Source organism: Musa acuminata, chromosome BXJ1-8, assembly GCF_036884655.1.
Source record: "Musa acuminata AAA Group cultivar baxijiao chromosome BXJ1-8, Cavendish_Baxijiao_AAA, whole genome shotgun sequence".
Lineage (NCBI taxonomy): Eukaryota > Viridiplantae > Streptophyta > Magnoliopsida > Zingiberales > Musaceae > Musa > Musa acuminata.
In genome coordinates this window covers 5,409,634-5,422,661 of record NC_088334.1, presented here as the reverse complement: position 1 = coordinate 5,422,661, position 13,028 = coordinate 5,409,634, and the positions used below count along the sequence as shown (strand labels likewise).

Sequence of the window (13,028 nt, the reverse complement as noted above, 5' to 3'; positions counted from 1 at the left end):
TTGCTGATGCTTTCTTTTATAGACAATAATGCTATGTGATAGGCTGTGCTGCTAATTTTAGATAACTAATTGGCAACCCCTGAATTTTTTCTGCTTAGTAGGAATGTATATAAACCAAGGTTCACCTTACCGTACCGTACCGATGTTTCGACCCGGGCTCGGTACGGTACGACATCGGTGTACCGAGTACTTTTATATTTTTTTTTTTCATACTGTAGCAGTGCTACGGTATATCACCGCAGCACTGTAGCACTATAGCGGTACCGGACGATCCACGTACCGATAATCTGTCGGACCGGTACGTACCGCCCGTACCGGGCGGTACGCTTCGATATGGCAGACCTTGATATAAACTTCTCAACCACTTGTTCTATCCTAAAAAATGAACAAGAATTGACTTTCTTAGTTAAATTCTTGGCAGATAGACTTGAGAAAAATTATTGAAAGTAACTTTAAAAGAAATAATCTGCAAAAAAATCATATATATATATTTTTATACTACATAAATCATGAGACGTTAACAATGAGACCTAAAAAAATTATTTTTAAAAAATTGATTGTTAAATTCAAGTGATATTATGGTAAAAAATATATCTTAAAAATTCCTGTGATTTAGCATAAGCAGTAACTCCAGAAGTTCTGAGTTGTGTATATAAAGTGAATAAGTGAAAAAAATAAGTTCAATCTATAATATTAAAGAGTTAGAGCATTGAACATGCCTTCGTGGGGCAAGCCCACTGATTATGGAAACTTGGGAATGCTGGAGGCTGATACAACAAACTTCATGTAGCCGCCACTTAAAGTGACTCAGAACTTGCTGGCATCCCCATCTGTTACTTAACCATATACTTCATGTGTATCATTTATCATGTCAGTAGTAGTCAAAAATATCTTACCTAAAAACCTCACATCTCTTTTATTATTGGTTTACATACTTCATGCAAGAAGTACATCTAAGTTTGTCCAACAAGAATGTATCTTGTTACAAGCATGGTCAAATAAATGTGAAATATGATTTAGAAAAGAAAGCATCAAAACAACAATGCTTATCTCAGGTACTACATAAGGTAACTAATATTCAAATGTGTGTGCATATATGTAGCAATACACAACATTCTGTCATCATGCCTAAAGTGATCTATGCTTGCTACGCTAAATTGTAAACAAATATATTTCTGTCACATTAGTTTATCTTGTTTCATATTCAGCTTTATACCCAAGAAATCCTAACAATGAGAAGGATCTTAAATTCATTTTAAATTACACATGAAAAATTGACCATCACCCAATTCCTCATTGTAGAGGAGAGATGTCAAAAAACACACTCCGCTTAGTTAACTAAGTTAATCCAATAATCACCTTTTGTATACAGGAGTGCTATATGTATTTAATGAAATCCAGTGACCAACTCGGAATTCTATACTCTCAAGAAGCCTCTAGAATTTCCATCCTGATTTCAACTATATAATGAAACATATAAAATCTCACCCTTAGTTCATCCATAAAAGCTACATCATTGTGGCAACACTGACTTGCTATATGGCCATATCTTACCGCATCACACAAAACATATATTAACTATATGTAGAATCTCCAATAGAATTATGGATGTAATGATGGTGTGCTTATAATTTGAGACTTCATTGAAGCTTTATATTTTCAGAACTCTAGAAATGGTGCAAGAATCATCTTCTGTTTATGTATCCTTTTCTAATAGAAAGTTCTCTTTTAGTTGTCAAATTTTGAGGAATGTTTTGAGTAACAGAAACATCAGAAACAGCTTTAGCTCATCCAGTGATCGCTTCCACATCCGTGACGTCGATTGCTCTCTTACCATCAAAACATACGAAGATTCAGATGCCTGATGTTTCTCTCGTTTCTTTTCCTCATAGATTTACTCAATATATTAGAGCACCATATTCGTTCATGCTAGGACATGATATCAAACATTGGAGATCGAGAAAAGATACAATCCACCGTCATTAAAAGCATGCATAAGCTGTAAGTAATTTGAACTTTGAAGGGTAATGTTATCCAAAGAGGAATGGTGAGTCTGCTCACATCAACCACAATAAAACAAGAAGGAAATAGAACTGCAGTAATATGACCTAGCAATCAAGAAGACTCACTCGCCAACCGCTCCCGGGGCATCTACAGCGTCTCCCTGAGGAAGTGACCCACCAGACTCACATCGTCATCCGATATCCCTCCGTCGACTCATGCTGGCTCCGAGATCAGCCACCTTCGAAGAGTCCGAGACTCCATCGATGCCGTCCGCGGGGCAGCCCTCTATGGGGTCGAGGATCCCCTCTCCTTCGCCTTCCCTAGGGTTTAGGGACGGCAAAGAGAGGGAAGGGGCACACAGGAGTCGCGTTCAAATTTTGAATGGCTAAGATGTGATGGGAGAAACATTGAATGGACGAGATCCGATATTTGAAACCCGACCTGACTGGACTACATATTAAATAATTTTAATTTATCTTTCTTAATTATGTATTATCCCTATATTTGGACTATCACGAATTTTGTACTTAAAAAATTTATATTAGGATCACTATAATTTTAAAAATAAAATAAATAATATATTTGTCTCGATTTCATTGATTAAAAACTTAACACTTGATACCGAATCCATACAAAAATAATGAACAAAAAAATAATTTTAATATCATATCCGTTTCTAACATGTGAAATATTAAAATTATTTTTTTACCAATAAAATTAAAATTATCTTTTTACCACTAAAATTACTAGAAATAAAAAAATTAAAATTATGTTTTTACATGTGTCACGTGTTGTGTTTTTCATCAAAAGAATTGACGACATTAAATAAATAAAATTATTTATTTTATTTTCAGAACTATATGTGCAAAATAATTATACAATAATACACTACTAGAATATGTCGAGATGAAAACTTCTCATTCAATGGGTCAATTTATTGCTAAATTTTAAGCTTTTAGATGCAATAATAATTATTATTATTAAGATGATAATAGAGTACAAGTTTCTACCTATAAATTATATTCAATTAATTCAAGTTTCATGTAAACAGTAATGGAGAAGGTTAACAACTTGGTTGTCTAATTTGTCTGGCTCAGGCGAGACTGATGTCTGATTTCTACTGAGAGGGGGATACCATTATAAGATATAACAGTGTTGTATGAGAAAAAGCATACTGATACAGGATAAAGTCAACGGTGAATAATGCAGCCATTTACTTCACAAACTAATCAGGATATATATATATATATATATAAAACAAGATAATACCAGTGCCAAAATGCCACAAAAAAGATGTACCACTTGGTATAGAGATTTCTAGATTAGAACAGAATCCTGTGTCTGTACCAAGAGAACAATATAGGAATGGAACATGCTCATGATGAGTTCATGCACTAGATGAAGCAAAATGTATCACCAGAGCAATAGAAGTACCTTTGCTTGTGAGAAATATCAAGTCATCCTTCTAAATGCATTACCTATTCATAGACCTAGAGCCAACCAATCCAACTAACCACACTTGGACAAGAAATATCAGTTGCTGCATACATTGCATGTACCTATAGTTCCATTTACCACAGAGAGATATTGGAGCTGCAGAATTCTTGTCTGACTTGGAAAGAAAGATACTAGAAATTAACCTGCAAATGATTCTTGAGGGAACTTTTCACAAAAAAGATGTACCACTTGGTATAGAGATTTCTAGATTAGAACAGAGTCCTGTGTCTGTACCAAGAGAACAATATAGGAATGGAACATGTTCATGATGAGTTCATGCACTAGATGAAGCAAAATGTATCACCAGAGCAATAGAAGTACCTTTGCTTGTGAGAAATATCAAGTCATCCTTCTAAATGCATTACCTATTCATAGACCTAGAGCCAACCAATCCAACTAACCACACTTGGACAAGAAATATCAGTTGCTGCATACATTGCATGTACCTATAGTTCCATTTACCACAGAGAGATATTGGAGCTGCAGAATTCTTGTCTGACTTGGAAAGAAAGATACTAGAAATTAACCTGCAAATGATTCTTGAGGGAACTTTTCACAAAAAAGATGTACCACTTGGTATAGAGATTTCTAGATTAGAACAGAGTCCTGTGTCTGTACCAAGAGAACAATATAGGAATGGAACATGTTCATGATGAGTTCATGCACTAGATAAAGCAAAATGTATCACCAGAGCAATAGAAGTACCTTTGCTTGTGAGAAATATCAAGTCATCCTTCTAAATGCATTACCTATTCATAGACCTAGAGCCAACCAATCCAACTAACCACACTTGGACAAGAAATATCAGTTGCTGCATACATTGCATGTACCTATAGTTCCATTTACCACAGAGAGATATTGGAGCTGCAGAATTCTTGTCTGACTTGGAAAGACAGATACTAGAAATTAACCTGCAAATGATTCTTGAGGGAACTTTTCACATTATCATTTCTTACCAACTACTGATGCCAAAAGTGGTTTCTCTGAACATCTTCCTCTGTGACTTCAATAAAACATTATCGCAATCACAGAGAATAAGCATTTCACCTGTGATGATAGGTTTTTATCAAGGATAGGCAATGCATTTAGGAAGAGTATGAGACAGAAAGTGAATCTGATGCTTCAGGTGTTATATCCTTATGACATCGTCTCATAAACCACGTTGAAATGCACCTTTGTAATGTCTTGAGCAATCATATTTGTTTTTCTTCCAAACAATCTCAGCAAGTGACTGGAGCACAACAAGTTAGAATATCAGCAGAAGTTCCTCTTTCTATGATCAAAACTGGACAAGCCTTTGTGGCTTACATGTTTGTCGTTTACTAATAAATTAGTAATGATGGGCAATATATGGATGTAAAACTGTTTACTATATTCACCCACAAAATAGCACTGATAAATGGAGGAGTTTTTGATAAAAATACAGAATGTAACTAATTTTCTATCAGAAATTTGGTGCCTTGAAGTTGTATAAAGAGAAGAAAATTCAGTACCACTGATTCTGATTAGTAAAACATTAATTACCAATATACATATTTCCTAAAGAAAAGGATTTTGGAAGGCAATTATGACAGAGAAAATGACAAAACATGTCCCATTTGTAAATCATAACTGCTGCATGCATTGCAGGAAGCAAGAGATGTCATCAGCATCCACCTTCTGTAGTTGAACCAGTCTTTGATGCATCTGTGTATATTGAACTAGCACAGGATAACTGTTACTGCAGATGATGCATAGAGAGCCAGATCGACAAGAAGATATGCTTCTAGATGTCGGATCTGATGAATTTGTCAATGAACATATGCATATAGCAAGACCAAATCACTAAGATATGTCCAAGAAAATCAAAGCATGCATGCATAACTAACGAGTAACATAAGATACAAAAACCTGCAGCTGGCCACAGGATGTTTGTTGTCGAGAACATGACCTGAATTTGTGGAGCATAAATTAGTCATTATATAGGTAGTCTAACTAGAAAACCTTTTAAGCATATGTAACTTCCAACGATGAGTTCGATAAAATGCAAGCAGCATAACTGCTCAAAGAACACATGTTAAACACATACTGGATCATTTGGATAGAATGACCATATTGAGAACTAAAAGATAGAATCATATTCATCCTTGTGAGCAAACAGCAATTTTCAGCTTGTAGCTGAATAATGCAAACTGCAAACTGCAAAACGGTGTACGATGATCTCTAACCTCATATAACAATCTCCTTTTACTTTTTCTTTTATATTGCCACTACCACTGCAACTTTGCCTCAAGAAACATATCATCCAGATTTCTTCTACCGGTTGGGACAACTTCAAGAGTCCAACCATATCAAGACAAACACCTTAATGATAAAACACTACTGGAGGAACTTCAAAGCCGGAGTCCTTGAGGAAAGGTATTACCTGTGGCCACTCAACCAGGTCATGATACAAGGCATATTCTGCCTCATAGTCATGCAAATCCAGCTCCTTCTTCTGGTTGGTATGGTAATGGTGTTTTGCCTCCGACGACTTCCCGAACCCAAAGATGCTAAGTTTGTCACAGATTCCCACTGCAAGCATCACGGCCTGCATCCCAGACGAGTAGTGGAACAACTTCTCATCATGGACATTCTTCCACTCGTCCGGGGGCTTCCCTGTCTCCTCGGTGAACCGCTTCAGCGAATAGTACTTGACAATCCTGGCACAGAGCATGTCAAACCGGACGTCGGTGATGAGGATCGGCGCCTTGTGCGAGGAATTGCAGACGGCGTAGTCTAGAAAATGAAGAGCTTGGCAAATGTACATGACCATGGGGATGCTTTCGCCATAGGGGTGGCAGAAGCAGCTCTCTCTTCGAGCGCAGGCATGAAGTATATTGCTGTTGATGAAGGAAAGGCCGGTCTTTGAGCCGACATTGCGGTGGTATCCCTGGATGCGGGCATTGTTGAGCCGGATAACGAGGTCATGACCGTCGATCAGCTCGCCATGCTCGTTGTTCATTAGGATGCCGCTATTGCCGACCACGGCGCAGGAGCCAAACAGCTGCTGGGAGCCGGGACGGCCATAGTGGTGATCGATGGGAATCTTGACGAGCCGAGCGAGCTCTAACATGACCTCCGGCTGGAAGCGGCGGCTCCGGAACCAGTCACGCAGCGAGCGGCGGAACTCGGGGAAGAAATGATAGTACTTGGGGGCGTGGAACTGGGCCGGGAGCCTCATGCGCGTCCGACCCTCGAGGTGGTTGTCCTGCCGCCAGGATGAGTAGGACCGGAACCTCCTCCCACCGCCACCGTCAGAAACCGAAACAAAGCTCCCATGGAGGAGGTTCTCGACGTCCTTCCTCAGCTCCGCCTCCCCGACCTCCTCCGCCGCCAAACTAAGCAGCGTCACATTGGGGAAGGGAGGTGGCGCCACCGAGGGGGCGTCCCCCGGCAGCGGCCCGGCGCTGGGATAACCGAGAAACGCCGCCCGGAATCTGAAGAAGGAGAACACAGCGATGGGAAGAAATAAGATGAAGGGCAATGGGAGAGAGCGCTTCGTCATCTCAGCCACCACCTAGTCCTTCCCCATTTCCTCGAACTCCAAGACGAAAGGAACCATTCTGAAGGAAGAACTGCAAAGCCTTCGCCCACGGAGTTACAACGGATCGGTACCGATCGCCCACTAGGGACGCAGTCCGGAGCTCGAAAAGGGATCGATGGCGAGGAGGAGCATCAGCGAAAGGAACGCGCAAGAGGCGAATGATCTCATCCAGCGCCTAGTCCCTCCCCCTTTCTACGAACCAGAGCAAGAAAGGAGTCGCTTTGACAGAAGAACTCCAAAGCATTCGCCCGGAGCTCCAAATAGGATCGTGAGCGAGGAGGAGCGGTGGTAAAGGCAACGCTGAAGAGGTTAATGGACGGCGTCTCTCGCTGAGGCCGGGAATGAAAATGATCGCCGTGTTAGTTTTGAAGGATTTAGGGATTATATATATATATATATATATATATATATATATATTGAAATCATACTTGTAACGAAGAAAAAAAATAAATCCATAAATTATATGAAATTTGAGAGATATATGTGGCTTCTTAATATTGATTTGTTAGATCAAAATCTAATTTAAGTATCTCTATAGTTCGTCAATTTTTGGGTGTCATTTCAAATTGATTCTTTTTGTAATCAAATTGGTGTTCCATCAATAAACATTTACGATCAATATTAAGAATATAAAGTAAAATCATGTCTCATTGACTTCTTTTAGATGATAATGATATTGATATTGAAGGGAAAGAAAAAAAAGATAATCGATAAACATTAGGAATTATTGTATACAAATTTTTTTTTTTATTGGACGATGGAAGATTAGATGATGGATAGTAATAGTAGCTAATTATGTTACATGCGATGTTGAGCAAAATGGATGGGCCATCTATCAATTATGGAGAAGATTAAAGATAGATGCACTTGAAGAAAGTAGCTTGCTTTTAGGTCAGCATTTAATGGCCATCTCAGGAAGTGCAATTGAGTTGGAATCAAACTTTTCATGGGAGCAAGATAGACCGCATAAGTGGTGGTCGAGAAAGTACAAGTAGCTAAAAGTGAAGCCAATGACCCGACTAAACTGAGTTGGGTTAACTTTTATATATTTTAGGTACTATAATCTCTCTCTTTTTTTAGGTAAATTTTTAAAAAATAAAACCGGTAATTTTTTTTTCGAGAATTCTAACTTCTAGAAGTTCTCGATGTATAAAAAGAGCATTTTATCCTTACCTCCACTGGCCTTGTATTATCCTTTCATGTCATATCTTTTTCTATTTATCTTATCAAATTTATCTATCATCTAGAGTCATTGCACATGAAAGGAGAGAGCGCGAGGGCTGTCATTGCCTTCATATCCGTTGAATCAATTGGCCTTGTCATTGAACACCTCACCCATAACTCTTGCGCGTGGAAAGCAACGATGATAATAGCCCTTGCTACCCCTCCTTTCTTGTGTAAGGGTTGTGAGCAACAAGTGCAACTATTAGGATCCAATAAGGGCAAGACTTCCATCGTTGGTTACCAACGCAAACAACTGTAAGATAATTTTAAAAGGTGACTGACCAAGGGTTGGACAGAGGGCATGGCCGATGAGGGTTGAATGATCGTTTTGAAAAAAAAAAAGAGAAAAAAAAGAGATGTACTAGGATAATTTTTCAAAATCGGATCACTATTTGGGAAGTTCTTCAAGTTTGAGATTTTTTTCGAGAATTCATCTTTTTATTAATCTGTAGAGAAATATTTCATGTATAATTATGAAAAGATAATTTTTAGAAACAATCTCTTATTTTGAGAAAATTTTTAATTAGCAACATATTTTTCAAAAAAAAATCATGAAATGTTTAATTTTTTCACCATAAAAGATGATTTTGTCTCGACGATCGCTTTCATCGTTAGTCGTTTGTACCTCCGATTATCTATGCCTTCACCTTTGCCCACCACTACCATGAGTAGAGACGACCACAAATTATCTTTTAAGAAATAGATACTGAGAATTTTAAAAAAAATACTAATTGAGAATTTTTTAAAATAATTAAAAAAACTTGTTCAGGAAATCAAATATTCGACCAATGTGATTGTCTAGTTAACTTTTTTTTTCCATAGGTGATGAAGATAAGATTTAATTTGAAGATATTTCTAACAACAGTTAAGTCCATATGAGATAAACTAAATTAGTTGATATCTTTCAAAAAAATAATTATCTATTATAGCTTCAAACACTCTTATCATTGATATGTCTTGAACACCATCATACTAATATTAAAAATATATATATTACTGTTACTAGGTTTTTGTGCTCACATCGATGTCATTATGACCCTCTTCTCTCGGTCACCATTCAACCTCTCTCGCAATCCTCTAAATTTCTCTTTTATTAATATTTTTAAAATATATTTTCTCTTTAATTATCCTTTATTGAATTGTTTTACTACCCTGTGTGTTCATTTTTCACCATCATTTTTATTTGGTAGTTAAACTGTTTTCACCATCATATCATGCTGTTGTTGTCGGCTAATGTTTTTATCTTTAAACTCATTGGATTATGATTTTTATTTTATTTGGTAGTTTCTCTTTTTCATTTTGCAATGGGAATATTTCACATATATATATATATATATATATATATATATATATATATATTAAATGGGATAAATTCTCTTTAAAAATCTCTTACTTCTATTTTTATTAGCATTTTTTCTATTTATTCTCGTAAAAAAAATTTCTTATAAGATAAAATTACCCTTGTACCTACCAACCGTTTATTAACATCTCTTTTCTATTTATTCTCACAAATCGTTTTTTTTTCTATAAGAAAAAAATTCTCTTATACCTACCAATCACCTTCATCCTCTATCTTACTCGTCTCGCTCTATCTCACCCTACTTTCCATAGCCATTGTCATCTCAACCACCAATCTACCTCTACTATCGTCGAGCTCATCTAGCTCATCGACCTCTCATCGCCTTCGTCATCTCTAAAGCCTCTTAGGCTTAGTCTTTTGCTATACTCATCTTGTTCTCACCCTTTTCGACTACATCGTGCAAGGCAAGGATACAAGCGAGAACGACAACAAAGGCAAAGAGGGGAGGAGAGGCGAAGGTGACAGGGTGAAGGCGATAGAATGGTGGTGATGGGCAATGGTGATCGCGACGACGGGAGGAGAAAAAGTTCTGAGAAAGAAAGACATGGATGTGCAAAGATAATTTTATATTTAAAAATATAACACTTCACGAGAATAATTGAAAAAAAGGAGGTGCTAATAAAAAAACAAAAATAAGGAGTTTGTTTTTGAATTTGGCTATTAAATGTTAGGATTATTATTTTACATACAAATTAGTAAATCTCTCACTATTAAAATGTCGTCTTTGGCATAGGACGCATCAATTGTGGGGCAAAATAATAAGTTGAGTTTATTAATATATAACTACAAATTCTAATAATTTTGTAATTATTTTCCTATTTTCATCTACTTCACTATCTACTTTACTGTGCAAGCATTGTATTGAATTAATCCAATTACTCCTATTCTCTGAATGCGTATATATATATATATATATATATATATATATATATATATATATATATATATATATATATATATATATATATATATATATATATATATATATATATCGCCATGTCATTCAATACGGTAGTGACTGAGTGAAATAAAACGCCATGTCATAAATCAATGCACCTGATGAGAAGACATTTATTTTTGATACAAAAGCGATATCATTTCATCAGAGAGACGCAGAGTTGCGAGATGGACCTGATTCCAATTCATCTATCATCAATACAGTTGATCGCCATCTCCATTATTAACACGAGGAAGCCAAGGAGATCCCATCGGACGGCTCCCCTTTGCACTAGATCCTGCGGAGCTTGTCGGCCTTGACGACGGGGTTGGCGAGCGCGATGGCCTCCCGGCCCGCCGCCTTGTAGTCGAAGGCGCACGCGTGCCGCTCCGGGTACCGGTGCTGTCCGCAGTAGGTCGACCCGCACCGGCACCGGAACCCCGTCAGGCCCACCCGCTTCCGGCACGACTTGCACCGCGTCGGACGCGGCGCCGGCTCCGCAGCGGCCTCGGAGGGTTTTTCCGAGGGCGAAGATGGTGCTGTGGAGGAGGAGACAGTGGCGGCGGAGGACGGCGGTGGGGAGAGGGAAATCTCGACGGCAAGCTTGGCGGAGCCGGCTTGCTCCTCCTTGAGGCGGAAGTCGCGGTAGCACTTGGAGCAGAGGTTGAGGGTGGCGGGGCTCCCGAAGAAGCTGCAGTTGTTGGCGCACGGCCGGTGGCCCTCTTGGCATCGCTGCTTCTCCGCCATCGTTCCGCTCGTTTCTTGCCTCCCTCCTTACCGATCGACCCGATCAACAAGACGAAATCTGCACCAAATCAACCCAAAAGTTCAGCAAAGAAGAACAACCACCAAGATCTCCCTCCACCAATCCAATAAATCACAGAAGACACGAATCGAAACGTCGAGGCAAAGAAAGAATCGGGCGGAAGAAATCGATCATGCTTCAAGATCAGGTGAGGAATAGCGTGCAGAAGCAAACCTAACCGACGGATTTCCCCGAAGGAGGAGAAAGGGGAAGGCAAAGGAACCGACCTTTACGGATCCGATCGCCTCCCTCTTCTCTTGGTCGTAAAAAATAAGAAAATAAGACGGTAATGAAAAGCGTTATAAACGCGCGCAACGATATGGAAATAATATAACGCTTCGATAGCGTTATAAAACGTCCCCTGAAAGCTAAATTATTACGATGCTGCCACCGATCATTGCCAGCATGTCATCATCATGGCGGCATATGTTGTCTTCATCACGTCATTACACTTAATATTATGTAATGCAGTGTGTTAGTACGCCAATAATCCCATGTTTACGTTGATGTTCAAATTATATATATATATATATATATATATATATATAAGAAGAAGAAGAAGAAGAAGAAGAGGTAGCTTAATTCAAATTGTGTAGTTGCCATCCAAATTGTTGTTTGTTCGAGTTGAGAGGAAGGTCTCTCTCTTCCCTTCTTCAGTTAAGCTGCTTCCTTACTCAACAGAGTTCTCGTTGGCTTATTGAGGAAGACTTGTTGTTTGTAGTTCTCTTACCTACTGAGTAAGTTTTAATTATCTGGTGGTTGCCAGATCTTGAATAAACAAGAAGGTTGGTGCAATGATTTAGACCTTGAGATATGTTGTCATCTTCTTGTTGTGAGGTTTCTTCATACAACCAATCTTCTCTGGGAAGATGCGTTCAAGAACTGCATTTGTCTAGAAGGCAGTCAAACAGGGTGTGCCCTCTCACTTTCTGTGTGCCTGTTGATCTTTAAGTGAAGGGAATAGGAGATGGGAAAGAGAGGAGAGAAGAAAGATTCCATTTCTCTTTGTTTGAATCAACAAAACTAACGAAAAGGATCATTATTTTTATTTATATTCTAATTTTTTTTATGAGGACAAGAAAAATGAATATTTGTGAGAAGTAATTCATTTTTATTTTTCTCATCCTTCTTCTAAAACTTATTGTAAGTATAAAATCTATAATATGTTATTTGTAAAGCGAAAAAACTTTAATGTTATGATTGAAATCAAATAACATTAGATTAGTTTTTACGATATGTATCTTTTTTATGTTATTTAAAAAGAATCTCTATATAATATGTAAAGAAATCATCTTTAGATCAAAAATCATTATCAATGTGTAATGATCATTTAGATTGATGGTTCAGGAAGGTTCAGAGAAAAACTATAATCTCTCAATTGTGTTAACTCTTAGATATCTCTATTTATAAGTGAGAGTAAAGGGTATATGATAAATTATTATGAGAGTTCCTCCCACGATATCCTCTAAGGAATCATACTTTAATATGAACTTTTATTTTTTAAAAATATAATTAATTTTATTATATATCTTATGAAAGGATCTCTTGTAATCAGAGAAATTTATTTTATCAATATTTTTATTATAATATTTTTTAATACCTAAAATATAATACGATGATGATGCACTTAACTCAC

At 37.6% G+C, this 13,028-nt stretch overlaps 2 protein-coding genes across 3 annotated transcripts; both read right to left on the bottom strand.

Moving 5' to 3' along the window:
• Positions 1 to 5,769: 5,769 nt before the first annotated feature.
• Positions 5,770 to 7,417, bottom strand: LOC135587218 (sialyltransferase-like protein 1). The gene has a single exon (XM_065078353.1). It carries the CDS (start codon positions 7,025 to 7,027, stop codon positions 5,846 to 5,848), a length of 1,182 nt encoding a protein of 393 aa, XP_064934425.1. The 5' UTR covers positions 7,028 to 7,417; the 3' UTR covers positions 5,770 to 5,845.
• Positions 7,418 to 10,673: 3,256 nt separating this feature from the next.
• Positions 10,674 to 11,726, bottom strand: LOC103993573 (zinc finger A20 and AN1 domain-containing stress-associated protein 5-like). 2 transcript variants are annotated; one of them, XM_009413686.3, is made up of 2 exons: positions 11,620 to 11,726; positions 10,674 to 11,392 (listed from the first exon to the last, which is right to left on the bottom strand). In XM_009413686.3, exon 2 carries the CDS (start codon positions 11,332 to 11,334, stop codon positions 10,879 to 10,881), a length of 456 nt encoding a protein of 151 aa, XP_009411961.2. In that variant the 5' UTR covers positions 11,335 to 11,392; positions 11,620 to 11,726; the 3' UTR covers positions 10,674 to 10,878. The 2 variants fall into 2 exon arrangements, with proteins under 2 accessions (XP_009411961.2, XP_009411960.2); XM_009413685.3 differs by having other exon boundaries at positions 11,567 to 11,709.
• Positions 11,727 to 13,028: the final 1,302 nt, after the last annotated feature.